The sequence below is a fragment of the Prorops nasuta genome, unplaced genomic scaffold (assembly GCF_024137725.1).
Source record: "Prorops nasuta isolate Cenicafe-Biocafe unplaced genomic scaffold, Cenicafe_Pnas_1.2 PNAS00001, whole genome shotgun sequence".
NCBI classification, from domain to species: domain Eukaryota; kingdom Metazoa; phylum Arthropoda; class Insecta; order Hymenoptera; family Bethylidae; genus Prorops; species Prorops nasuta.
In genome coordinates, this window is record NW_027116798.1 from 15,498,741 (window position 1) to 15,525,270 (window position 26,530).

General features: G+C 33.7%; 2 protein-coding genes across 3 annotated transcripts in view; both read right to left on the reverse strand.

Moving 5' to 3' along the window:
- Window positions 1-25,884, reverse strand: part of LOC136774364 (transmembrane and ubiquitin-like domain-containing protein 1) — a 139,723-nt gene extending 113,839 nt beyond the window's left edge. The window contains exons 1-3 of one of the 2 annotated variants that reach the window (XM_066728617.1): window positions 25,769-25,884; window positions 25,449-25,690; window positions 25,104-25,377 (exon numbers count right to left, since the gene is read on the reverse strand). In XM_066728617.1, the coding sequence (XP_066584714.1) occupies window positions 25,104-25,377; window positions 25,449-25,680 (506 nt within the window). In that variant the 5' untranslated portion in view covers window positions 25,681-25,690; window positions 25,769-25,884. The other variant, XM_066728607.1, reaches the window with a different exon arrangement.
- Window positions 10,945-15,685, reverse strand: LOC136774374 (uncharacterized). The gene is made up of 5 exons (XM_066728630.1): window positions 14,956-15,685; window positions 14,474-14,871; window positions 14,226-14,396; window positions 11,383-11,502; window positions 10,945-11,293 (listed from the first exon to the last, which is right to left on the reverse strand). The coding sequence occupies exons 4-5, from the start codon at window positions 11,437-11,439 to the stop codon at window positions 11,024-11,026; spliced, it is 327 nt and encodes a 108-aa protein (XP_066584727.1). The 5' UTR covers window positions 11,440-11,502; window positions 14,226-14,396; window positions 14,474-14,871; window positions 14,956-15,685; the 3' UTR covers window positions 10,945-11,023.
- Window positions 25,885-26,530: the final 646 nt, after the last annotated feature.

Sequence of the window (26,530 nt, forward strand, 5' to 3'; positions counted from 1 at the left end):
TTTAACCATGAGGTGAAGTGTAGATACAATAATCAAGGATATCTACGTAATTGAATTTATAGTCCTACATATTAACAAGATAATGCTACGATTGAGGTCCTATCATTATTGAAGGAGTAAGTAACAAAACTGTTCTCTCTATGGTAGTATTAGCTGTAGCTCAATAAAATCTGACAGCTTTTCCATTAATAATTTACAACTAGGTTACGTAAACATTACTTTAAATATATCTTCGTACATTTTATCATAAATATTTGATATCTTTGTAAAAGGTAACTCTTCAAGCTTTTACAATTGATTACAGTCTCTTATATCCCAGGAATGATTTTTGATAATGTTATGTCAACTATATGGTATATACTTTAATTTGCATTCAAAAATACTTAGCATGCTTGCAAAGGTTCTCCTTTGTCAAATTGTACACTGCGATCAAATTTTCTCTTCATTCCTGGGATATAAGAGACTGTAATCAATTGTGAAAGCTTGAAGAGTTACCTCTTACAAAGATATAAAATATTTATGATAAAATGTACGAAGATGTATTTAAAGCAATGTTTACATGACCTAGTTGTAAATTATTAATGGAAAAGCTGTCAGATTTTATTAAGCTACAGCTGATACTACCATAGAGAGAACAGTTTTGTTACTTCCTCCTTCAATAATGATAGGACCTCAATCGTACCATTATCCTGTTAAGGGGATCCATCGAGGTCGAATTTTTTAACTTCCAATTATCTTCTAAAATTTTAGAAATATTAATATTTTTGTAAGGACTAAAGTTATTCGTTGAGATCCATTCTATAACGGTAAGAAGCCCATTTTCCAAAAATATGGAAAATAAAAAATAACAAAAATAAAATTTTACCCTGTAAAACAAATCACTATATTTATTGAAAAAGTAAGTCTTTACAGCAATGGGCGAGAGTGTAATGAGTAGTTTGAGACCAAAAAGAAGCTGATATTGCTAAAATTGTCGAAGATTTTTGGTTAAAACGAATTCAGCTAAACGAAGGACAGTATCGAATCTGTTTTACCGACTCGACCCTATGTCAGTATATTAGACAAGTACAGACCATATTAACAAATTTCGCTATGTTAAGAATATTTGTCTTTTCTCTACTACTCATAGCCTAAATACATTAAAAAATCTTGCTTACCATGTAATATCCCTGCTATTATGCGATAACAGCGCAACAGTGCTATTACGATTTATTTTCAGCTGGAAAGTGAGGTGTCTGAAGAATAAATAACTTTACCCTCCTTCCTCATAAATCAATGAAACTGCGTAATTATTTTATCATAATTTGGCCTGTAGAAGCCAATATATTTGAATAAGACATTAAAGGTGTACCAATCTCAGCGTGCTTTGTTGTGAGTTTCTATGTGTTGATCACAATTAACAAGTGAACCAACACATACGGACTAGCGATAAAGCACACTAAGATTCATACATTCGTACAGTTTATCCAGTTTTATCAGTTTTTAGAGGTCAGACTGTGATAAAAAAATTATGCAGAGATTCGTTGATTCGTGAAGAAGAGAGGTAGAACCACAGATTATTCAAAATCGTTTCTTTTCAGCCGAGAATAAACCCTATTTGCACTGTTGCAATGCAATCTCCTACCAACAGGAATATTTGTAATCGGGAATTATTAGTATTTATGCTGGGAATAGTAAGGTAATGACAAACATTCTTAATATAGCGAATTAGCTAATACGCCTGTCCTTGTCTAAAATACTGACATATAATCGAGTCGGTAAAACAGATTCGATACTGTCCTTCGTTTAGCTGAATTAGTTTTAGCCAAAAATCTTCGATAATTTTAGCAATATCAGCTTGTTTTTGGTCTTAAATTACTCATTACACTCTACCCCAAAGCCGTAAAGACTTACTTTTTCAATAAATATAGTGATTTGTTTTACAGGGTAAAATTTTATTCTTGTTATTTATTATCCATATTTTTGAAAAACGAACTTCTTACCGTTATAGAATGGATCTCAATGAATACGTTTAGTCCTTACAAAGATGTTAATATTTCTAAAATTCTAAAAAATAATTGGAAGTTAAAAAATTCGATCTCGATGGATCCCCTTAAGTACGCTAGTCGCACCAGCAGGAACTCTTTTCGAACTGGGCCCGTACTTCTCAAATCCAGAACTCTGTTCCTATTAATTTTTGACAACCCATTTGCATTTTCCACTTTACATGCGTACTCTTCTCCTATCCTTTTGCTCCAAGGAAGTATAAAGGTGTTAAGTCATAACAGAGAGGACTGACTGTTAGCAAATGTCGCGCGGTTTATAGCATGCAATTATGCAGCTCTCTCAAATATATTTAACCACAAACAACAAGCTTCGCCTAAAAAAAAACAGTGGCAGGTACATAATCGTCTAGCGTAAACAATATAGTACAATAAAATATTCCAATTAAAACCGTAGTGAAATCCAAATGTTAGTCAAATATATATTTTTACAATGGCAAAAGTTACAACTTCGAAAAAAAAATAAAACAAAAGAAGTAGTAACACAAAGTTACTGGCAAGGGGCCCGTTGTATGGAATCGTATTAAATAGCCACATTTTGAACGTACGAGAAGCAATGCATATATTGCATAACAGAGACTTACACTTGAGCATTACGGCCCTGGCAAGTAACTTGTTTTACTATTTTTTTTCTTTTAATTTTAACTTTTGCTATGGTCAAAATATACAGGGTGTTTCACGTAAGGCGCCCCAGCTCGAAATGAGGACTCAGAGGGCATGGTGGGGGCAGATGCATCTAATTGGCCGCGGAGGGAGAGAGAAGGATTAACGTGGAGAAGGATAGAGCTATCCTTTACTAGACGATACGTCTAGCGTATCGCTGCCCCTCCCTTCCCCGCTCACATCAGTCATCTTTGGTCAACTCTTATCCTCTTTCTCTTACTCTCTCTCTAACCGCGGCCAATAAGATGCATTTGCCCCTACCATGCGCTCTAAGTCCTCTTTTCGAGCTGGGGCGCCTTACGTGAAACACCCTGTATATTTGCCCAACATTAGGGTTTCACTCATTTTTTTAATTGAAATATTTTATTTTAATGTATTAATTATGCTATACGATTTATGTACTTGCCATCATTTTTTAGAAACGACGTTTGTTTTTTATGGGATCTCATAATGTTTTTTAATTTCCATCTTATGTAATCACAATGCACAGTGATCGCTGGATTAGGTATATCAAGTATACTTATTTTATTTGACAGCTCTTGTCGAGCTCCATTTATGCAAGTTTTGTAATTTGTTGTGTTCGGGCAACCCAGAACTTTCTTAACACTAACTAAAATATTTAACCCGATTTGTCATTTCAGGCATTTCACAGGAGTGCTTAGTCAGCGCTGAGCGACCCTGAACATAACTATTAACACTAGATTTACGGACGTTAATTATACCTATTTTTACCAAAGTGAAATAATTTGAGTAATACACGAAAATTGAATCTTTATATATAGAAATAAGTTCTACTTTAAATTAAACGAAAGAGTTATTATTAAAAAATTTATTGAAAACATTTTTTACATATAAAATATAATTTTGAAATACCTTGGAATGAGTCTAATTGGCTCTGTCCGTAAATCTAGTGTTAACATTATATAGTAATTAACTTAAGGACGAAGACTTCCGAAGAACCAGCTTCAGCCCGCAACATACATTATGGCTGGAGTTTTACCGACAAACTTCAGATCGAGAAAAACATTTTTTCTTCGGGGAAATGAGACATACATTCTAGGAAGAAAAAAAATAGGAAAAATTACAGAAATTAACAGAATTAAATCCAGAGAATACGATACCCAAAAAAAACAGACTTCGCCTGTAAAAAAAGTCGGCAAGTGCATAAACCATCTAGCATAAGTAATATAGTAAAATTATCCAATTAAAAAAAGTAGTGAAATCCAAAAATTAGGCAAGTGTATTTTTTCACCTTAGCAAAAGTTAAATTTTTGAAAAAAAAAAGTAACAAAAAAGTTACTTGCCGAGCCCGCAATGTCCATTCACAGTGGGAAATTAAATCGTGTGTGATTCAACTATAGCGTAGTATAGCAAATTTCACCTTAAAATACAGAGTGAAGTTAGCCGAACCACAGACGATTCTATTTCTCAATGTGCATGGACATTACAGGCTCGGCAAGTAACTTTTTTGTTCCTTTTTTTTTTTCAAAAATTTAACTTTTGCTACGGTGATAAAATACAGTTGCCTATTATTTGGATTTCACTACTTAATTTAATTGGATAATTTTACTATATTATTTATGCTAGATGGTTTATGTACTTGCCGCCTTTTTTTACAGGCGAAGTCTGTTTTTTTGTTAAATTTCATAACGTTTTGTAAGAGTATAATATTTAAAAAATTAAATTATTCTTTTAATTTTTCTACAGAATTTAAAGAAAATTTCCACACTTATTTTTTGAAACAGCAGCGCTTAACTAATAAAATAATATATATTAATATTGAAAAAATATCACAGTCAACACATTGAATTTATTGATACTTGTAATGCATTTTACATAAATGAACTTCATAATTAATGCCCAGGCTACTTTTTTAATGTTATCAATTTTACTATAATAAAAGTTTCATTAAACTTTTCATCATGAATGAACACACTTTCAACATATAAAAATAATTAAGTAAAATGTATTGTTATATACATACAACTACTTATACCACTTTTCTCTATTAACTTAAAACTCAGCCAATAACTAGAATTAAAACATTTAATTAATTAAAGTTAGTTAAATTAAAAAGGCTCCGGTTGCATTCTCACCAAACGCCGTGTGGCGTCATTCGTATGCAACCTGAACCTCTTTCTTAGGCAACAGCACTTCTTTGTTGCCAGCGCCTCATAGCGCGCGTGGCCAAAAGTCTTAGTCAGCTATTAGAACAATCGACTTATTGACGCACGGTCGATTTAGTAACCATTGACGCACGATCGATTCCCTAAAACCATACCATATATGGTAATGAGAATCGATGCATTTTGAGGCAACGACTTAACTGCTTGGTTCCTGACTGATCAATCCAGGCCCAGCAGTAACTAGAACAAGTCATCTGACTTTACCAGAGCATTAGCTCCTAAGTTACTCTAAATTCTATCTAACTTCAATTTAGAAACCATTTTATTAAAAACCTGTATAACTATAATTTATTTTTATAATTCAACATTGTAAAATAACTCTACGAGGACTGAATAAATTTAGTTGTACCCAAAAGTACTTGAATTAGTTCGTCACGGTGTGAACCCATAACAAAAGTGGTGGCAGCGGTGGAATAGGCTGAAAGATCTATAGACTGGTGAAGCAGCAGGAAAAAGCAAGGATATTTCCTTACGCTCATCAACTACTACGACGGCAACAACTGGAGGAATTTTCACTTCGAATCAACTTCTCAGTACTCCAGTCCTCACGGGATTCATCGATCATTATCGGAGTCTCAACATTTCGACCTCGTCCATTCGGGAGATCACTGCCTATCCTAGAGGATTCAACATCACCGACAGCTTACTCAAGGAATCTACAAGAGGACCTACGACATCAAGAACCAGCTGAAGAAGAATGGATCTCTGGTGAGTACGGTTCCAACTTGTAAAAAATCAGTAGCAAAACTATTTACTTTGCGAATCGTTGTAACCGCGAGCCCAGCGAGCGATTAAAACTTTAGAGGAAAATTTTCTCATGAGTCAAGACGACGGAAACCTTGACCGGATTCAATCGGTTCCCAATCTTACGGCAACTTCTACGCGCTTATTTAATCAAGTTTCTATCAGTGACGAAGTAACTTCCTTCTTGCATGAAGTGCAGGAAAATACCGAACGTGCATTATTCGATTCGGAAAGCCCAGAAGTGACCGATACTGTTGCACGTCCTAGCACATTAAATACTAACGCGAGCCGAAATCCATTAGTTGGGAGCGTAGACCGCAGTGTATTTAGACGCAACGTAACTACTCGTAGGCGCGGAAGCTCCATTATGGCAAATCGCGATCGTGTTGTCTTTCATGACCTAAATGCGGTTCATGAACAAAATCCAGATAGAACTCTGGATACCAGAATACCTGTAACACCTGCCCCAAGGGTGCCACAGTCGCCAGTAACGACTGAAATAAAAAGGTTGAGTGAAACCTTACGACGAGAGACCAATCCTCTCGAAGAAGAAAATGCTAGGCTGAGAGAGGAACTCAGACAACTGCGTATCCGGCAGGACGCGCTTTTATATGCGACAGAAAACGAACCGCGACCTTGCGGAAGTTCCACAATAAAGAAACCTTCACGGAGGACTTTCTCTAAACCGTTAAACCACGGCTCAAGTCATGAACGGGAAGAAATAACTCAATTCGAAGATGAAACAAAACCCCGATTCTCGTTCGATACAGATATGAAAATGTTACCCACTTTCTCAGGGAATCCAGATGGAGTAGATCCATTTATAAGTACAGCATACCTTATTCACGATGGTATAGCCCCTAAAGATCGGAGCGACTTATTACAGTTCATTAGATTTTCGAGTCTAAAAGGTAGAGCATTCCATGAACTTAAACAAAGGGCCATTGACACAATCGACGATTTAGTCGTAGAGTTAGAAGCCATATTCAGGCCTAAACGATCTGTAGCAGTCGTACAAAACGACTTATACACTAGCCGTCAAAGAAAAGACGAGCCAGTAAAAGCATACGCTAACCGAATAGATGGATTGCTTACTGAGCTATTACAGTTAAGCTTGGACCCAGGAAACTGAGCAGACAGTAATGCCGCAATAGAAGGATTGCTGAGAAAACAAGCGTTGATACAATTTAATCATGGTCTAAATTCACGTATTGCAACTATAGTGAAGGCCTCTAAATGCCTCACCTTACAGAGGAAGCTATCTCCATGGCTATAGAAGAGGATAGCACCTACCCATCTTATCATGAATCGAATCAAAATAAGGGAGGGATTCAACAGGGTCCCCATACAGGTAGCAATAAGAAAAACGATAATCTACATTGCGAAAGGTGCGACAGAAAGGGACACCTCGCAAAAAATTGCTACGCACGATTGTCTAACGCTAAAAAAACTCAAGACAAGAGGGTATCAATAAACAAAGTATCCGATGTATGCAATTATTGCAAAAAACCAGGACATACGGTCCAAGAGTGCCGAACCTTAAAAAGGAAAAAACAAAGGGAATCCACTCAGCAAATAAATGCCGCAGTCACAAGAAGAGGAACAAGTACGACTCGACACAACGAGACTAAACGTATTACAGAACTCTTCACATAGGAATTTAATAGAAGTTCAAGCTGATGAATTTAAAAAACGAACAGCTATGTTACTTTTTGACACGGGAGCTGATATTTCTATCATAAAGGCAGGAGTTCTCCAAAGAAGAACGATGATCAACCAAAAGGAAAATACCGTTAATGGATTAGGAAATTACCCATTCACTACTGCAGGAACTGTGGAACTACACGTAAAGGTAGGGAAACATATAATTTTGCATCCATTCCAGGTGATACCTAGTTCATTCCCTTTAATCGCAGACGGAATCTTAGGTGTAGATTTTTGGGAGAAAAATGTTTACACGGTATACCGAGATCATTCAATTACGATGCTAGGACACAGTTGGCAAATGCACTACTCAGCTCCTCAGACAGTGACCCTGAAACCGAGAACCGAAACATTAGTAGCGGCGATAACACATAGCAAGAGTGACGGGCTAGCGACAGCCCGAGAAATAAGACCAGGCTTGTACATGGGAAACTGTGTCACCAGGCCGTCTGAGTCTACCTGCTGCGTCAGCATAATCAATGTTACAGAAGACGAGCAGGAAATAGATACCCCAATAGTGGAACTAGAAAAAATTCCCGACCCACCCGAAGAAAACATTGAGCACTCTCAACCTCCAGCAATTTATCACATAAACAATTACAACGAAGACAGAATTGACAAACTGATAAATCTCATAGATGTAGCCCATCTCAATCAAGAGGAAAAACGGAAATTACACATGATTTGTAAAAGCTTCAGTGACATATTCCAAATAGAAGGGGATCGTCTTTTGACAACAAAAGCAGTAAAACATACACTCACCTTAAAAGAAGGAACCACCCCAATCTTCAAGAAACCTTATCGTCTGCCAGAAAAACATAAAAATGAAATCGATAAACAAATAAATCAGATGGAAGAAGAAGGCATAGTACGCACGAGTAAAAGCCAATGGAACGCACCACTCTTGGTAGTCCCCAAGAAACCTGATGCTCAAGGAAACGTAAAAATGCGCATAGTCGTAGACTTCCGTAAATTAAACGAAGTGACGGTAGAAGATGCGTTCCCTTAACCAAACATAACGGAAATTCTAGATCAATTGGGCTATTCTAAATACTTCACGACTTTAGATTTGGCGTCAGGCTTCCATCAGATAGAAATGGCAGAGAAGGACAAAGAGAAGACAGCATTCTCTACGCCAATGGGACACTACGAATATAATCGTATGCCATTCGGGTTAAAAAATGCACACGCAACATTCCAACGTATGATGAACTCAGTGTTATCAGGACTAGATGGAATCAAATGCTACGTGTATCTGGACGACATAGTAATTCATGCACCAACTTTAACAGAGCATAATAAAAGGCTACAAGAAGTGTTTACCAGATTAAGGGAAAATACACCAAAATTACAACCAGAAAAGTGTCGTTTTCTACGAAAAGAAACATGCTATCTGGGATACATAATATCGGATAAAGGTATCTATCCTGATCCGAGCAAAACAACAGCAGTGGAAAAATATCCACGACCCAAGAATGTAAAAGACATTCAATCATTCCTAGGTTTAGCAGGCTACTACAGACGTTTCATAGACCAATTTGCTGACCTAGCCAAACAATTAACAGAACTCTTAAAAAAAGGAAAAAAATTCCATTGGACTACGGCGGAAGAAACTGCTTTTAATACACTGAAAAGGAAATTCGTAAGTGCACCGATATTACAATATCCAGATTTCAAAAAACCTTTTATTTTAACAACGGATGCATCTGAATTGGCAATAGGAGCCGTATTGTCACAAGGAATTCTGGGAGAAGATCTGCCTGTGGCACATGCCAGTAGAACATTAAACAAAGCAGAAATAAACTATAGTACGACTGAGAAAGAACTAGCAACCATAGTTTGGGCAGTTCAAAATTTTAGACCATATTTATATGGGACAAAACTTACTATAGTAACCGATCATCAACCCTTGACATGGCTATTCAATATTCAAGATCCAGGATCAAGACTCATGAGATGGAGACTGAAGCTTGAAGAATATGATTACGAAATAAAGTATAAGCCAGGAAAGCAAAATACCAATGCAGATGCTCTCAGTAGAATACATGTTGTCTCAAGGGCCACAGCGAAAAGGGTACCCTCAGATTCGTTAACAAATAATAAGACAAAATCTCCAATAGTAGATCCTAAGTTGGTACCAGAGAAACAAAAAATCAGCGAAAAGCAGACGATAGCTGAACCTGTTACATTGCTAGCGACACCGAACGCCGACCCAGAACAGGAGACACCGAACGTTGACCCGGACACAGCTGATTCGTCAAGGTCAGAAAAAAGCGAAACAGAGGAAGAAAGCGAGTCAGAAATAATGGAGAATGAAGAAATATACTCCGCCGAAAAAATAGCTCGCATACTTTATGAGTACCACGACACACCCTTTGGAGGTCATGAAGGCATACATAGAACGTTAAAGAGAATTAAACTCCGACATACCTGGCCCAACATGAAAAAGGACATACAAGAATACATTGCAAAATGCGACAAATGTCAAAGGAATAAAACAAGGGGAGTAAAAAGGGCTCCAATGCTTTTTACGGATACACCGTTAGAATCCTTCGAAAAGGTAGCACTTGATATTATTGGACCCTACCCACCAACACCACGTGGAAATAAATACGCGCTGACGTTTCAAGACTTATTTACGAGGTATAGTATTGCCTTACCAATACCAGACCAGTCAGCTTCTACAGTGGCTAAATATTTTGTGGAAAAAATACTTTTTATATTTGGAATCCCGCAAAAAGTATTAACTGATCAAGGTACTAACTTTGTCAGTCAACTCTTTAAAAACGTATGCAAATTGTTGAAAATTGAGAAAATTCAAACAACCGCATACCATTCACAATCTAATGTAGCTTTAGAACGTTCGCATCGAACAATAACGTCATACTTAAAAAGCTACGTTAATGACGATTTAAGTAATTGGGATGAGTGGTTACCATACGCTATGTTTGCATATAATACAACCCCTCATACTGCCACAAACGAAACTCCATTCTCATTGTTGTTTGGGGGAGAAATAGAACTCCCAACATCTCTTGAAGCACTGCCGAAACCATCATATACATACGGAGACTACCGTGAAGAATTACGCGAAAGAATACGATCGGCAGGTATTATGATGAAAGATCATTTAATAAAAGAAAAAGAAAAATCTAAAATACAGTACGATAAAAACACGCGAGAAATTGACTTTCATATACGAGATAAAGTTTTACTAAAGAGAGAAATGATTCGTCATGGTAGGCCAAAGAAACTTGAACCTATCTACGATGGTCCCTATACAGTTACAAGAAAACGAAACGATTTAAACTACGAAATACTAACCGGGAAAAAATTCGTTAATGTACACGTAAACCGGCTGAAACCCTATATTATGTAAATAAGTAAAATAATTATAATAAGTAATCGCGTAGTTTAAATAGTTAGTACTGTAAGAATTTATAATAATAACTAACAAACCTACCACAAACTAACAATCAATCGCAGATAAAACTAAATCTGAGCTATCTTATAATTAACTACATATTAATAGGTAGGAAAATACAAATAAAAACAAAAAAGAATTGAGGTAAAATCAATAATTTATTCAAAAAGTTCGTTTTGGGAAAGGGAAATACAGAAATGTTACAAAAATTAAATAAAATTATAAATTTATTATAAAAAGCAAAATACATAAAATTTTCCTTATTCTATCAACCCGTGGTACCATAAAACATAATCCTCGGAGGGGACGTGTTGGTCCCCCCATCGGATTCTCCACCTGGAGGTTGTTGTACCCCCAGCCGCGACGAGGTACCACTCCGGTACATTGTAACCACCGGATCCCAAAATAGTCAAACACCTCGTGGAAGTCGTTTTCCTCCTCGTCAAATTTCGCGTGCAACCTCGCGAAATGCCGTTCCTGTCGGCGATACTGCCTTCTCGCCGTGATAGCCCGTAGGTTTTTCCATAAAACTAAATAAAAAAAAAACATAAGAATATAAAATTAGAAAAAAGTTACAATTAACTGCATAACAAAAGTAATTTTATTTGAAAATACTTACAACCACCAAAAAATCCAAAAAGGGGAACACCATTCTCGTCGCATAGTCCCCGATCATGCGGCCGGTATTTAGCTAACTCTTGTTTGCGGGCACTAACCATTTTCGGTGAACGTTAAGCAACTACACAGTTTGAAAGAAGAGACAAAAATGACTTTACGTCCGAAAAATGCATATTATATAGGAAAATCCCTACTTAGGAACACAAAAAAAAGAGAAAAGAAAGAAATCTTTTATTTTCTAATAAATAATATTCGTTCTAGGTTCCTATTGGTATTAACAATTATCCATATTGAACGGACGAAACAACAAGTCAAAATAGACCCCATAGTTGGACAACCAGGACTCTTTTACGAACGTATTGGAATTATAAACTACTATAAAGAAAAATGGAAGCTAGTAATCACAACGGACGTCACTGAATATTATACGAGACACAGGACACTAGAAAAAATAATGACAGAACAACGATTTTGCAATAACGACAATAATAAGCAAACTTGCATGAACACGATAAACGACATTGACTACAAATTAAACACGACAAAACGAAACTTACAAGAACTTACTGAAATAACAGAACACACAGATAGGTCAAAGCGAGGTTTAGTTAATGCGATTGGTTCCTTAGGAAAATCGTTATTCGGAACAATGGATAGCGAAGATGAGGAAAGAATAAATAAACATTTAGAAGATCTAGATAACGAAGTAGACACTATTAAAAAAGCATTAAAAAGTCAAATACAAATTATTGTTAGGAATCTAGAAATATTTAATAGTAGCGTAAGAAATCTGTATGCGAACGAAGAAATTCTATCACGCACGGCGAATAATCTGCTTACGCAGCAAGCAGAAAGAGAAACCTTATACAATATAGACTTTGCCGCGGAACAGTTAATGATAGATACCGATCATCTCCTAAATTTTGCGATACAAGCAACAGACGGAGTAATAAACCCAAAGGTTATCCCACATTCAAAAATCTTACAATATTTAAAAGATGCGGTACAACACATTCCATCGGGGTACGCAATTCCCAATAACATTAGACAATTTAAATATACACTTAATAGCAAAGCTAATGAAACCTACAATTTGGTCTAAAACCAATAAACTAATAGTAATATTAAGTATCCCACTAGTTACACCAAAGGAATACGAGCTTATACACTTATACCCTATTCCAATTCCAACAAACTTTTCAAAGACACTATTTACAATAATAAATCTGAAAAGAGAATACTTAGCAATAGAAAGAACCACAGAAAGATATACAGAATACGACCTGAGAGAATTAGAAAAGTGTAACATAATTAACGACCAATATTTCTGCCCGTTAGAAAAACCGATAATAAAAGTAAAAAGCGTAAACCCATGCGAAATTGCCTTATATCTGAAAGCGATAGAAACAAATACATGTGAACATAAAGCAATACACTTGGTTCAGCCAATGCTGATACCAATGAACAATCCATCATCATGGATATTTACGACTCCGCATAAAGAAATTCTAGAAATAATTTGTAAAAATAAACCGAAATTCAGCGTAAATTAATGGGCTCTGGGACAATTCACCTACACAATAATTGTTTGTTAACAGCTACTGATTTTATATTGGAAACCGTACAAACCTATAGAATAAGTAAGCGAAGGAATTATATTCCAAACTATAACTTTTCTCTTAATACAATTGATCCCAAAAACAGCATAAATACAGCGGACACTAACAAGATACCTCGACTTCACAATGTGTTAAGCAAAGTGAACGAACTTAACACCCTCAGCGTTCAGCTAAAGGACTTTGAGAAGGACCTAGAAAAAAACTGTCAAGGGACGGGTCACTACCTGTTTCACCACACAGTATCTTCCTACTCAGCCTTGGTTTTATTTCTACTTGGAATAGGACTCTACGCATTATGGCACCATTGTCAACGTAGGCCCACACCCAAGCCAAGGACCAGAGTAATACAGAAAGAAACTATGGAGATGCAAGAAGACGTTAATTCTCAAAACTCCGACCATATGTTCGTGCTGTAAACAATTAAGAGTCCCTAATGGTACTCTTCCCCCAGGGGACGGGGGGAGGGGTGTTATATACATACAACTACTTATACCACTTTTCTCTATTAACTTAAAACCTAGCCAATAACTAGAATTAAAACATTTAATTAATTAAAGTTAGTTAAATTAAAAAGGCTCCGGTTGCATCTCACCAAACGCCGTGTGGCGTCATTCGTATGCAACCTGAACCTCTTTCTTAGGCAACAGCACTTCTTTGTTGCCAGGGCCTCAGAGCGCGCGTGGACAAAAGTCTTAGTTAGCTATTAGAACAATTGACTTATTGACGCACGGTCTATTCCCTAAAACCATACCATATATGGTCATGAGAATCGATGCATCTTGAGGCAACGACTTAACTGCTTGGTTCTGACTGATCAGTCCAGGCCCAGCAGTAACTAGAACAAGTCATCTGTGACTTTACCAGAGCATTAGCTCCTAAGTTACTCTAAATTCTATCTAACTTCAATTTAGAAACCATTTTATTAAAAACCTGTATAACTATAATTTATTTTTATAATTTAACATTGTAAAATAACTCTACAAGGACTGAATAAATTTAGTTGTACCCAAAAGTACTTGAATTAGTTCGTCACGGTGTGAACCCATAACAGTATATTTTAATTAATTTACATTTTCTGTTTATCAACATTTGCCTTTGCCAGACTTCAGTAATTTCATCAGCTGCTTGAGGTGATACAGGGGCAAGACTGGACAAGCAATTCGTAAAGCTTCGAATAAGCTACAATCAAGCATATAATCAAAGCTAACATTGTCGTTTTGCATACCACGTTTCTTTTTAGCCCAAATTACTGTCACATTTATGTTGCTAATTCTTGACAAAGGTGACATAGGAGATACATTGGCGAGTCGTCCTCATAACATTTCCTGTGCCAGAGTCCTCAGATGTTCGTTTCGCAAATTTCTACGCACTTTTGAAACTGGTCGGATTTCTGGTGCTGCAAAATGGAGTGGAAACCATTAATTTTTGTACTGAGTTTCAATTGAGAATAAACGTGCATTTTTTCATCCATACCAATGACCAGTATACTGCCTTTGGCCTAAAATACTAGCATAGGTAACAGAGGAAAACAATCAGCAGCTATTAACTCAATTTTACAGAATTTCATCCAATGAATCTCATCCTTAAATTATGTCTGAGCAATGGACGACGTTTCTTAGAATATTGGCTTATTCTTACTTTGCCAATCTTTCAATGCTTTTATCTTTGCCTGTTTCAAGTGTCAGAATGCAGGAATGAAAAGCCCAATTTTTGATTCAACTCCAATAGTCAGTGTGTGTGCGAACCTTCGTCCTTGGATTTTTAATTCAATTGTACCAATTGTATTTAAGTCAAAGCACAAGTATTACTGTTTGCTATAATACACTTGCACAGTGACTGTAAAATACTAAATGATAACATTATGAGTAAACCTAAAATCAAATTCATCATTTAACAATCTCAATCTTCAAAGAAAATAAATATTTGAAGGAGCATGAAGTATCTCAGTTACTTACCAGTATTTGATGTTGCCCTATCTCCATTTTCTTTACTGCTTGGTGACAACTTCCTTGAGACTAAAGATCTGTAATATTTGGTGTCTTTGCATCCTTTGTAAACATCTATTATCGTATAATTAGCTTAAATCCAAACACTAGTCAACTTGTACTCAACGTAAATGAAGGTTCGTCGGAATGCTTCATATTTTCCAAACAAGCATTACTATAATTTAATCTGAAATATTTGTTCGCATATATGATATAACCTATCGAACAATTGATATCCATATCAGTTTAAAAAAAAGAAGAAGTTAAACATAAATTTTATTAATGATTTCCACACCTGGAAGTCGAGCATATGATTATTAAATACCTTAACAATTTCTTTCAATTAATATCCTCCTGATAATGACCGATGCACATTAATGTTAAAAGTATACTTCTCATTGGCACAGAATTGTAAATATTAATCTTATTATATCCAGTCAGCTATATCCTCATCAATGAAAATGAAAATTTTCTGTCTTAATTTAATCTGAAAAAGAAATACCACAAAGTATCACAAAGTATACTACATCCTGTATTGTAAAATATAATGTTATACTTACCTAATTCGCGATTCCTTCTGTCACTGTTAATTGAATTTATTTGTGATTTTAGAAATTTAACAGATGCAATATCGCAACACGATAAATAACCTCACTGCATTGAATAAAAATAATCTCACATTACAATTTACAGTTCAATAGTCGCCGAATTAATTATCGATTATATCGATTTTAATTGACAGTTCACAACCATATATAGTTTGATCGTTGAGTATATTATGTTGGAAGCGTTGTGAAAATGACGTCTCATTTTTCTTAGCGACCAACTTCAGCCCGAGACATACATTCTGGCTGGAAAAGAAGATTATGGAGAAAAATCTGAATTTCGATATAATATACATATAGCTAACGTAGTACGAGATCTCTGGATTGCATTAACCGATTTTCATGTTTATGGTCTCAAATGAATCTTGTTCAAAACCAGTTTAGGAAAAGCTTTAGTTAAATCATGACAATAGATCATCCACGGAGATAAATTGATTTGAAAATTGGGACGGCCAACTTGCTGTATAAGTTACACGGTAGCGTCGGCGGTATAGACATGTCATTATCTACTACTTTTATATGTACTTACCGTCGAGACACTACCGTGTCTCTTGATCTCAGGCATGCATGAACCGATTTCGATGTTTCTGGTCTCATTTAAAAGCTCTTTAAAAATCCTCTGACATAAGACTATCGTCAAATCATGATACCTCAAATTCATATAGATAAAATGATTGAAAAATATATTCGAGGTTAGGACGTTCAAACATACTATATCAGAAAAGTATTGCCTCGACGACATATGTATGTACTTGCCGTCGAGAAACTACCTTGTCTTTTGATAGCTCCATACAAAAATAAAGGCCGTTTCAAAATTCACTGCCAGTACTATCGGTACTGAAATTTGTAAATTTTATGTCAGAAATCTTATAGAAATGAAAGTACTGATAGTTATTCCAGTGAATTTTGAAACACAGCCGAAGTAATAAACGTACAATACTGTAACAATATTTAATAATATATTTAACTATAGCAAGTATATCAAGATTGAATTATCGGATAAAATAAAAGTTCCTACTTCAACAATAAATATCTATGCAATGCAAAATGAATGTGGATATCTGTGTTCACATTTGTAATCGGTATAAAAAACTCAGTAAAAAAATGTACCTTAATAACTTTTATTCTTGTACACGTAAAATGCTGATCGCGAAAAGCGGATCTTTTAAAATTTGTTTTTTAAATGAACAAGAAGATGAATTACAGAACCGTCACATGACAGGAAGCAAGAATCGGTAAAATGGTAATACTAGATTACCATTATTTCACTCTAACCAAAAAATTACAGAAACAAATTTTTCATTTGCCAATAAGCGAAAAATGGTTAATACAAATTTCTCATTTTCTAATAATAGAAAAATGGCCAATCGAAATTCTTAATTGCTAATAACTGAAAAATGGCCCAAAGAAATTTCTCAGTTCTTATTACATTAAAAATGTTCACTCAAAATTTCTTATTTAGCCAATAACCACAGGGCGACCACCATTTCTTCGAAACACATTTCTCTGAAATTTTCCGGTTTTCCAAAAGGAATTTACAAAGATTTGCTCACTTTCAATCAGTCTATTTTATGTACATACAGGGTGTAACAGCAATGATGCTTTTAGTTATAAACACATATTCTTGAGGATAAACTAAGTCGAAAAGTTATGTACAATTAAGGGGGTTACACCGTGTGACAGTTTCAAAAAATCGATTCTTTTTAATAAATTTGTTCCTCAACATGTGTAACATATGTTAGTAAAGTAGTTTTCTTATATTCGAAGTCCTTTAAAGGTAATAGGTGTTAGAAGAGCAGCAGGTCAGAGTGATAGATAGCCGCTCAACATGATGGGGCGCAATAGTTATGTTGTGATACTTGTCTTTGTTACCTGAGACTCTTCAAAATATATGTATGGAAAGAGCTTAGAAGTTAAAATTCAAGACGAAACCCTCTATGGACTAGACATAGCAGACTAATCGTGAGTAATAGATTTCATAGTCTAAAGCGTATTTGAATCTTTAAACGCGTTTTTCTCAAACCTATGTTTTTCTAACTGGTTTCCATGATATTTTGAAAATGGCTTGCCCGATTCCTTTGAAATTTGAATGGTATCTTCAGCATATTCGTAAGTATAGCGCAAATTATGATAGTTTAAAAATTCCAAGTCCTTTTTTTTAAAATATCAAAATAATAAAAAAAATCGATTTTTTTTATCAAAAACCATGTAAATTCTTCAATTTTTCATATTTTCAGAAGATCCTAGTTTGCGCTAAATCGAAAATCCTACAGATTAAAATGCCGTTTGTTTTTTTATTTTCAGATAAGCCAATCAGCCGGAATCGTGGAGACCATCGACATGGGTAAATTCTCGAACTGGTACATACCACACATATATTTATGAAGATTTTACAATAAAAACTGCAAGAATATTGTCAAAATATCAATAAGTATATAGTAAAAATTTGAAACTTATATCTTTTTATTCCTTCTAAAAAAATTTTTTTCGAAAAAAGCTGAAAAAACCAGTCGTCACACAGAGTGATCCCCTTAACCCATTAATGTAATCCCTCGCGCCTGCTTTACCGACAGTACAAGTCAATAAACAATTAGTTTAATAAAATTCAAATGTGAAGCAAATTGAATAAACGGACATCTTTAAGGCAAAGTGCCAGTTCTAATGACTCAAACGAGCATAAAAACATTCAAATCGGATGAGAAATAACTCTCTACCATTGTCCCGTATTTTTGAAGAGAAGTCACTTGTGGTTATTTCCGCTTCAACGACGCGTGACAGTGGTACAGCATTATTTTTCATCCAATTTAAGTGTTTTTAAGTTCGTTTAACTCGGTAGGGCTGGTACCTTGTCCTAAAGACGCCCGTTTGTTCTATTTGTTTCGCATTTGAATTTGATTAAACTAATTGTTTATTGACTTGTAGTGTTGGTAAAGCAGGTGTGAGGGATTCCGTTAAGACCGAAGACGGTCCATTTTAGACTATGTTTTGTAGCTGAATTTTAGATATTTAAAGAAGTAGGGACTGGGTCTAAGGTGTGATTCTTAATATTTTTAAGTAGGCTTAATCAGAATCCGAGCTCAAAATTCATAAATTTTGACCACCAAATTAATCATGGCGGTTTTTTGCAAAAAATTGTCAACAATTTTGTCATTTTCGAAGTATACGATTTCTGTTCAGGCATAAAACGTATAAATATATGGATATTTGATCAACCATAAGCACACAAATTTCCTGATGTATAACGGTGAATTTGTACCTTCATATTTTATTTGCTAAAATAGTCGGCAAACTGTAAAAAAGTACAAAAAAAATTGTTTTCTTAATTAATTTTTTCTTTAAGAACTAAGGACTTAAATAAAAATGGCTCAAGAATAAAAGTGTCTTAGAATTGATTGAAGAATTCACTTTAATTTTTAAAGATTTTTTGGAGATATTTTTCGAATATTTTAATTGTGCAATTTTTCAAAAAATCAAAAATTATTTCCAAAGAATCTTAAAAAATTCGAGAGTATCTTTCAATCAATTATAAGATATTTTTATTCTTAGACAGTTTTCATCGAACTTTGCAGTTTTTGAGACAAAAATTATTTAAATTTTAACTGCATGTATTTTTAAAAGTGTAGACACATACTTTAATCATTTTTTTCTCAAAAACTACAAAGTTTGATGAAAACTTTCTAAGAATAAAAATATCTAATAATTAATTGAAAGATACACTCGAATTTTTTAAGTTTCTTTGGAAATAATTTTTTATTTTTTGAAAAATTGCATAATTAAAATTTTCGAAAGATATCTCCAAAAAATCTTTAAAAATTGAAGTGAATTCTTTAATCAATTCTAAGACACTTTTATTCTTGAACAATTTTTATTTAAGTCTTTAGTTCTTAAAGAAAAAATTAATTAAGAAAAAAAGATTTTTTTTGTACTTTTTTACATTTTGCCGACTATTGTAGCAAATAAAGTATGAAGGTACAAATTCACCGTTAAACATCAGGAAATTTGTGTGCTTATGGTTGATCAAATATCCATATATTTGTACGTTTTATGCCTGAAAAGAAATCGTATACTTCGAAAATGACAACATTTTTTACAATTTTTTGCAAAAAGCCGCCATGATTAATTTGGTGGTCAAAATTTATGAATTTTGAGCTCGGATTCTGATTAAGCTCACCTAAAAACATAAAGAATCACACCTTAGACCCAGTCCCTACTTCATTAAATATCTAAAATTCAGCTACAAAACATAGTCTAAAATCGACCGTTTTCGGCCTTAATGGGTTAATACCACAAAAACATCATTGTTGATATAAATCAATTTTAATCCGATAAATCAGGGCTTCGATTCAATGGAAAAATTACTTTACTGTCACTTTCGTTGGCACTTCCCTTTCTATACAGGGTGTAACAGCAATGATGTTTCTAACTTTAACCACATATACTTGAGGCTAAACTAAGTAGAAAAGCCCTATACTATGACACCCGTAAAAACATCATTGCTGAGATAAATCAATTTTAAACCGATAAATCATGGCTTTGATTCAACGGAAAAGTCACTTTACTCTCACTTTCGTTGACAGTTCCCCTTCAAGAAACAAAAAAAGTTTGTTCTTCTGCATTGTAAAGTATTGTCGTACACGCATACACACACACAATCACTTAACTATGCCGATTATTAATATTACCTCCTAATGTCTTATATTTCTGATCTTGGTGTTAACGAAATTTATTTTCTGGCTATTTTTAAAAGGATCGATCCTCGATAGCACCCATTTAGTTGAAAAATCCTAAGAATAATACAGCGTTATTCGTAGATTCATTTTTAAGTCGTTTTATCTTTTCGGTAATGCGACATATGAACTGTTTTAACGTGGTCAAGAAATAGGTATTATATTAAAAAAGCTATTATAAAAATCGTATTTTTTTCCTGTTTTTGGAAATATCACTGTTTTATCAAATACAGGAGTTTGCTGCATCATTGGAAGAGCAAAATGACTCGAAAATTGGTTTTCAAGTAAAGCCATAGTCTTGTCTCGAAATTTCGGTCTAAACCGAGAGCCTGAAGGATACCTTTAAAATAAATGAGCCTTTTTCATTTTATGAAAGGACAAGCTACAAAATTAAGAATAATTTTTTGTTAATGCTGTAGATTATTATTCATAGTCTGTGCACGCTCTTAGGTACGAGAAGATTTCACATAAGTTAGTAAATGCTTATACTTTTCTCTTCATTCTATTACGATTTGTTTGGTGAATTGTAAAATATTTCTTTTTGGTGACCATATATCAACTTCTAATCACTATAAATTAGAATCTAGTCTAGCAATTGCCTAGTTTTACTGGCAAATCCATTTAGGCAGACTCTATGCAAAAACCTTGGAAAATCTATGGCATAAAGAAAAAATTATTCTTAAATTTGTGGCTTGTCCCTTCATAAAATGAAAAAAGGCTTATTTTTTCTTAAAGAAACTCTCCACTTTGATTGAAATGTCCAGAGAAGACTTAGGCCTTACTTGAAAGTCTATTTTCCAGGCATTTAGATCTTCTAATGATGCACACAGCAAACTGCTCTATCTGGTAAAACAGTAAGATTTTCCAAAACAGAAAAAATATGATTTCTTATAATCGCTTTTTTAATATAATACTTATTTTTAGACTAACTTAGAGCAGTTCATATGTCGCGTCACCGAAAAGATAAAACGACTTGAAAATTAATCTACAAATAACGCCGTATCGTTGTTCCAAATTTTCAACAACAGGCGCTTTCGAGGATTCTTTTAAAAAGATACGGAAAATAAATTTCAGCAGCATCAGGTTCAGGAATGTTGGACATCAGGAGATAATATTTATAATTGGTATAGTTTCACATTTGTGCGTGTAGCAATATAGAAGGGTGAAGTACGAGCTTCTTTTGTATATAAAAAGGAAGTGCAAGCGAAAGTGACAGCAAAGTAATTTTTCCGTTGAATCAAAGCCCTGATTTATAGATTTCAAATTGATGTATCTCAGCAATGATGCTTTTACGGATATAATGGTACATGACTTTTAGATTTAGTTTATCCTTAAGAATAAGTGATTAAAATTAAAAGCATCATTACTGTTACACCTCGTACATATATAAAATAGACTGATTGATAGTTAGCGAATTTTTGTAAATTCTTTTGGAAAACCGGAAAATTTAGGGAAATTTGTTTCGAAGGAATAATGGCCACTCTTTGGTTACTGGTTAAATAAGAAATTTCGAGAAATCATTTCTCAGGTAAAGAAAAATGAAAAATTTCGTTTGGTCATTTTCTGTTATTGGAAAATATGAAATTTCTAATGAATATTTGTTGATTATTGGCAAATAGGTAATCTCGAGTGACCATTATTCTATCATTGGGAAAATGAAAAATTTAGATTAACCATTTTTCTTGTAATAGGCAAATGAAAAATTTCGATTGGCCAATTTTTTTTATTGGCATATGAAATTTTTCGAGTGAGCATTCTTGAATTAATCGTCAATAAAAGCTGAAAATATTGATGAAAATATCATTTGCGGCGATCTCTGATAGGAAGAATCAGATGCAAGATTCAGTTTCATCATCGGAAATTACGTAAAATACACTTGACTTAATCCCATTTGTTTAACCCTTGTAGGCTTATTTAATTTGTTATTCCTTTAAGGGCCGAAACCCTATTTTAAGCCTTTGGAGCAAAGTCTGTGTTTAGACGAACTTAAGGGGATGCATTGCGCGTCGAGAAAGTACTTCCAAATTATCTACTACAATTTTAAAATTTTGAATATATTCATAGGACTAAATTGGCTCGTATTGATCTGCTTAATTAACGTAAAGGCTTACTTTTTGGATTAAAAAAAAAAAATTTTTAAATCGGATATTGATAATAATATTTTATTTCCCATCAATAATTTCAAAAAAGGGAGCCTTTGCGACGCTGCGCCAAACTTCAACGAGTAATTTAAGACCAACAAGAAGCAAATATTCCCATAAATGTAGAAGATTTTTTGGAAATACTATTGTAGCGCAACAATGGCAAATTTGCACATTTTTCCTTGTTGCGCTACAATAGTATTTCCAAAAAATCTTCTACATCTATGGGAATGTTTGCTTCTTGTTGTTCTTAATTTTTTCGTTGAAGTTTGGCGCAGCGTCGCAAAGGCTCCCTTTTTCGAAATTATTGATGGGAAATAAAATATTATTATTAATATCCGATTTAAATTTTTTTTTTGAATCCAAAAAATAAGCCTTTACGTTAATTAAGCAGATCAATACGAGCCAATTTGGTCCCTATGAATATATTCAAATTTTTTAAATTGTAGAAGATAATTTAGAAGTACTTTCTCGACGCGCAATGCATCCCCTTAACGAAATTCGATCAAACTGACCAATCATGCCGCATATATTATTCAGCGCTTACAAAGTGTTTTGTTTCCTCAACGTAACTAAAGTCAGGTTTCTCAAAATTAAGCGCACTTAGAAATAAAAAAATTATTTAATTATAAAAAAAAAATATTAAAAATCGGGCCAGTCCTCTAGAGATTAATAGGCCGCCAATTTGAATTGATGAAAAATATTTTTATTTGTTTTATTTATATTCGAAAATAGATATCCTGGTACATTTTTATAATGATTGAGTTGTAATTAAAAAGAGGCAAAGAACAAAAGAAAATTGGTTTCTTTCGGCAATAATTGGTGTAGCTTGCAAGAACTATTTTTTCTAAGTTTTTATTAAAAGTCTACTTTACAGGAAATGTACTTAGGATCATTTTTAATAAGTATTACTTTTACATATTAGATCAAAGAGAAATGTGATATAAGCGAAAAACTGACGAAATGTACTTCTTTTATATTTTTCACTGTAAACCAAATTCCTCCACCCTGATTTAAGCAAAACTTCACAGGCATATTCCTCACACCATTCCACAAAGATTAAGCCCTCAAACACTGTTCTGTTATATTTTCCAAACAACCCTTTTTTGACTCTAAAACTACAGTACCAAAGCACATTCTGACTGAAAAGTAAAGATTTTCATCCAGTAGCCGACAGTTAACTACTAGTTCGAAGCCTAAGTTTTATTAAGAAACAGTAGGTGCAAAAAAGTAACATTCATACATTACTAAGCTAAGGGAACAAACCAGTAGCTAGAATTTTTATTATTTTACGATTAACTATATTAATTACTGTTTAAATACTACACAATAATCCAAAAATTGATGGTCATTATTTGTGATTAAATTATTCCATACTTTTCATAAACTTCCGTTGCTTTCAAGAAAATTAACTGATGCAATATAGCAATTAACTAGTGTCTGCCAGCTAAAAAGATGCTTTACTTTTTACAATTTGGCCATGCTTTGTTTCCATGAGTGTTTTCTTTCATACGTACAAGTAATTTCCAATAACACTGATAAATTATGAAAAGAATAAGAAGAATGTGTAAAAATGAAGTGAAGCTCTGGATAGAAAAAGTATTTAGAAAAGTGTTAGAAAATGTAGGATAAAAACTCTTTCATTCTGTACAGTGAGTTTTTACATTTATGGAATTGTTAGTCTTAGTGCAACCCGCATTGCCTGAGAAGTTTTTAAAAATAATTTGTTAACAGTAAGCTTTTATCTGTAGCAAGTGCTTTTATTTGTTACGGTTTTTTAGTCTCATGTAATTTGCTTACCTTATGCGATATTAGAATTTCAATAAATCTTTTTTTTCCCAGATTAAATGATTTATTATTACACGTTATTGCAATCCAAGCATTGACTATCTAAAATTTTGTTTAATACAATGCAATTCAGTGTTACCAGAATGCCAGCAGTGACAAACAAAAATGAAATCCGTGACGTTCCTAGCCACTAAAAGATGTTTCTACTGTCATCAAGTAACGTCACTGCGAAATGCTAGTTTTGCTTTTATGGATAACTAAAAATAGGCTAAATATGCCAGCTTTAACTTTTATATGTTGAAACTCACGAAATCAATTCTTTGCAAACTTGAACTTCTGCCATTAGACAACATTCAGAAATCCATTCCTGCATTACATTTTAATCACTTTATTACACAAATGTATGTTCTATCCAGCAAGAGAGCTAACCAATTTTTGGCAATTTTTAGCTCTTCAAAAGTACAGATTACATCTGCTTGGTGATGTAACAGTTGAATAAGTAATTTGATTGGTACACTAGACCAATTTAATAAAAAAAAACTTGATTTATCTGCACGAATAGGTAATGCTATTTCAAAAAGCATAGTATAATATACTATCAAAATAGAAAATTATATCTTTAAAGTTGCTATTTCATGTATAACATGGGAGTCTTATCAATTAAATTTTATATTTTAATTTCTTGGAAGTTCGAAAGCTGTTTCAACATTAGAAATGTAAATTTAAATAATATGTATCTGTCGTTTCTATGCAACCTTATAGGCCATTAAGTTAGATAAGACTTTCCGTCACATGACATATATTCATTTATATAAACCTATTTTAAAATTTTTGTTGTTATATACAATAATAATTACCGTTTAAAATTCCCAAGTAGCTCATTTAAACTGCTTGTCACTATCTTTAAATCATCATTTATAAATTTAAGCTTTATATTGATATTATTATTCAATGATGTTATCTTTTCTGTTGTTGCTTCATGTATGGATAAATTTTTCACTTCAACTGTGTTTGTTGACTTGGCTTTAGCAATTTTTGATTGTCCATTAAAAATTGTGTTACCATTGCCATGAAAGGAATCCATAGCCTCAATAAGATCTTCCTCTGATGCAGGAATCTCACTTGAATCTGCTGTAAAATAATTACTTCATAAATGCTTAACACACACGCAAATAAAAAACTTTTTTGTTCATATTTAATACCATCAATTGATACCCCCGGATAATTTAGTTCATTTCCACTACTTTCTTGTAAATTTGTAGCAGAACTTGCACTTTCACTTAGTGAAAAACTTGAAAAATTATTCACAGATATTAAATTTGAATGACTTCTTAACTCAGAAAAACGAGTGCGAGTTTGATGCTGAAGAATCAGGACTGTTTGTATCAATGGTTGATCTCCAATGTTAGTAGAACACCATGCAAACCATCCCATTATTAAAATACTAACGAATATGAAAAAATCTGTTACTTCATCCCCAATCCCTTCAATAAGAGTCATCTTAGCCAATTGTAAAATTTACCTTGATTTTGTACTTTTCGCTTTTATTTTATCCTATATATTGATTATGGCAGCGTTTCAACCATGAAGAATAGAAGGGAGTGGAAGGAAGGAGAATGAACAGAGTCAGCGTTGCCAACTCCGCCATTTTGAATTACTGTTCAAAACTGAATCATGTACAGGTATAGTTTCTGCTTCCCTATACTATCTTGTAGCAAAAATGCTTCTCGCAAAAGTCTGTTCTTTTTCGCTGTATTACTGCACTAGTGCAATAAGTTAGAGCGATAAAACATATGTTTGTCTTATTTCAACTAATTGCACCAGTTCGATAGTGCAGTGAAAAAGAACAAAGCCAATTTTGCGAGAAGCATTTTTGCTACAAGATAGTATAGGGAAGCAGAAACTATACCTGTACATAAATCTTGCGTCAGGCGAGGGGCAGTGGGGATAAGAGAGGCAAGGGATTATCTAGGGAATTTTAGTGGACACCGTCAAATTTTTGATCGGCTATCCCCTTTGACGTCAAAAGAGCTGTCAAAAGCTAAATTAACCTGTATTTTGAAGAAATACAGAAACAAATATTTTTAAAAAACAAATAAGAAGAAAGAAAGAAAGGATTTTAATAAATATATAAAGAAAAAATATCAGATGAGTATTAGTTAATAGGAAATGTTAAAGTAATTGTTAATTATTAAGAAAATATACTTTGTGGTTTTTTATTTCTGTTACAGATTAAATCCTATTTCTGATGAATTTAAATTACAGGAAAGAAATATTTATGGAC

What these genes read in the sequence shown, in the direction of transcription:
- LOC136774374 (XM_066728630.1), bottom strand. Translation starts at nt 11,439, where the DNA reads ATGATCGGGGACTATGCGACGAGAATGGTGTTCCCCTTTTTGGATTTT. An exon ending in TTTTGGATTTTTTGGTGGTT is followed by an intron (nt 11,294 to 11,382) that starts GTAAGTATTTTC and finishes TTTTTTATTTAG; the next exon opens with TTTTATGGAAAAACCTACGG.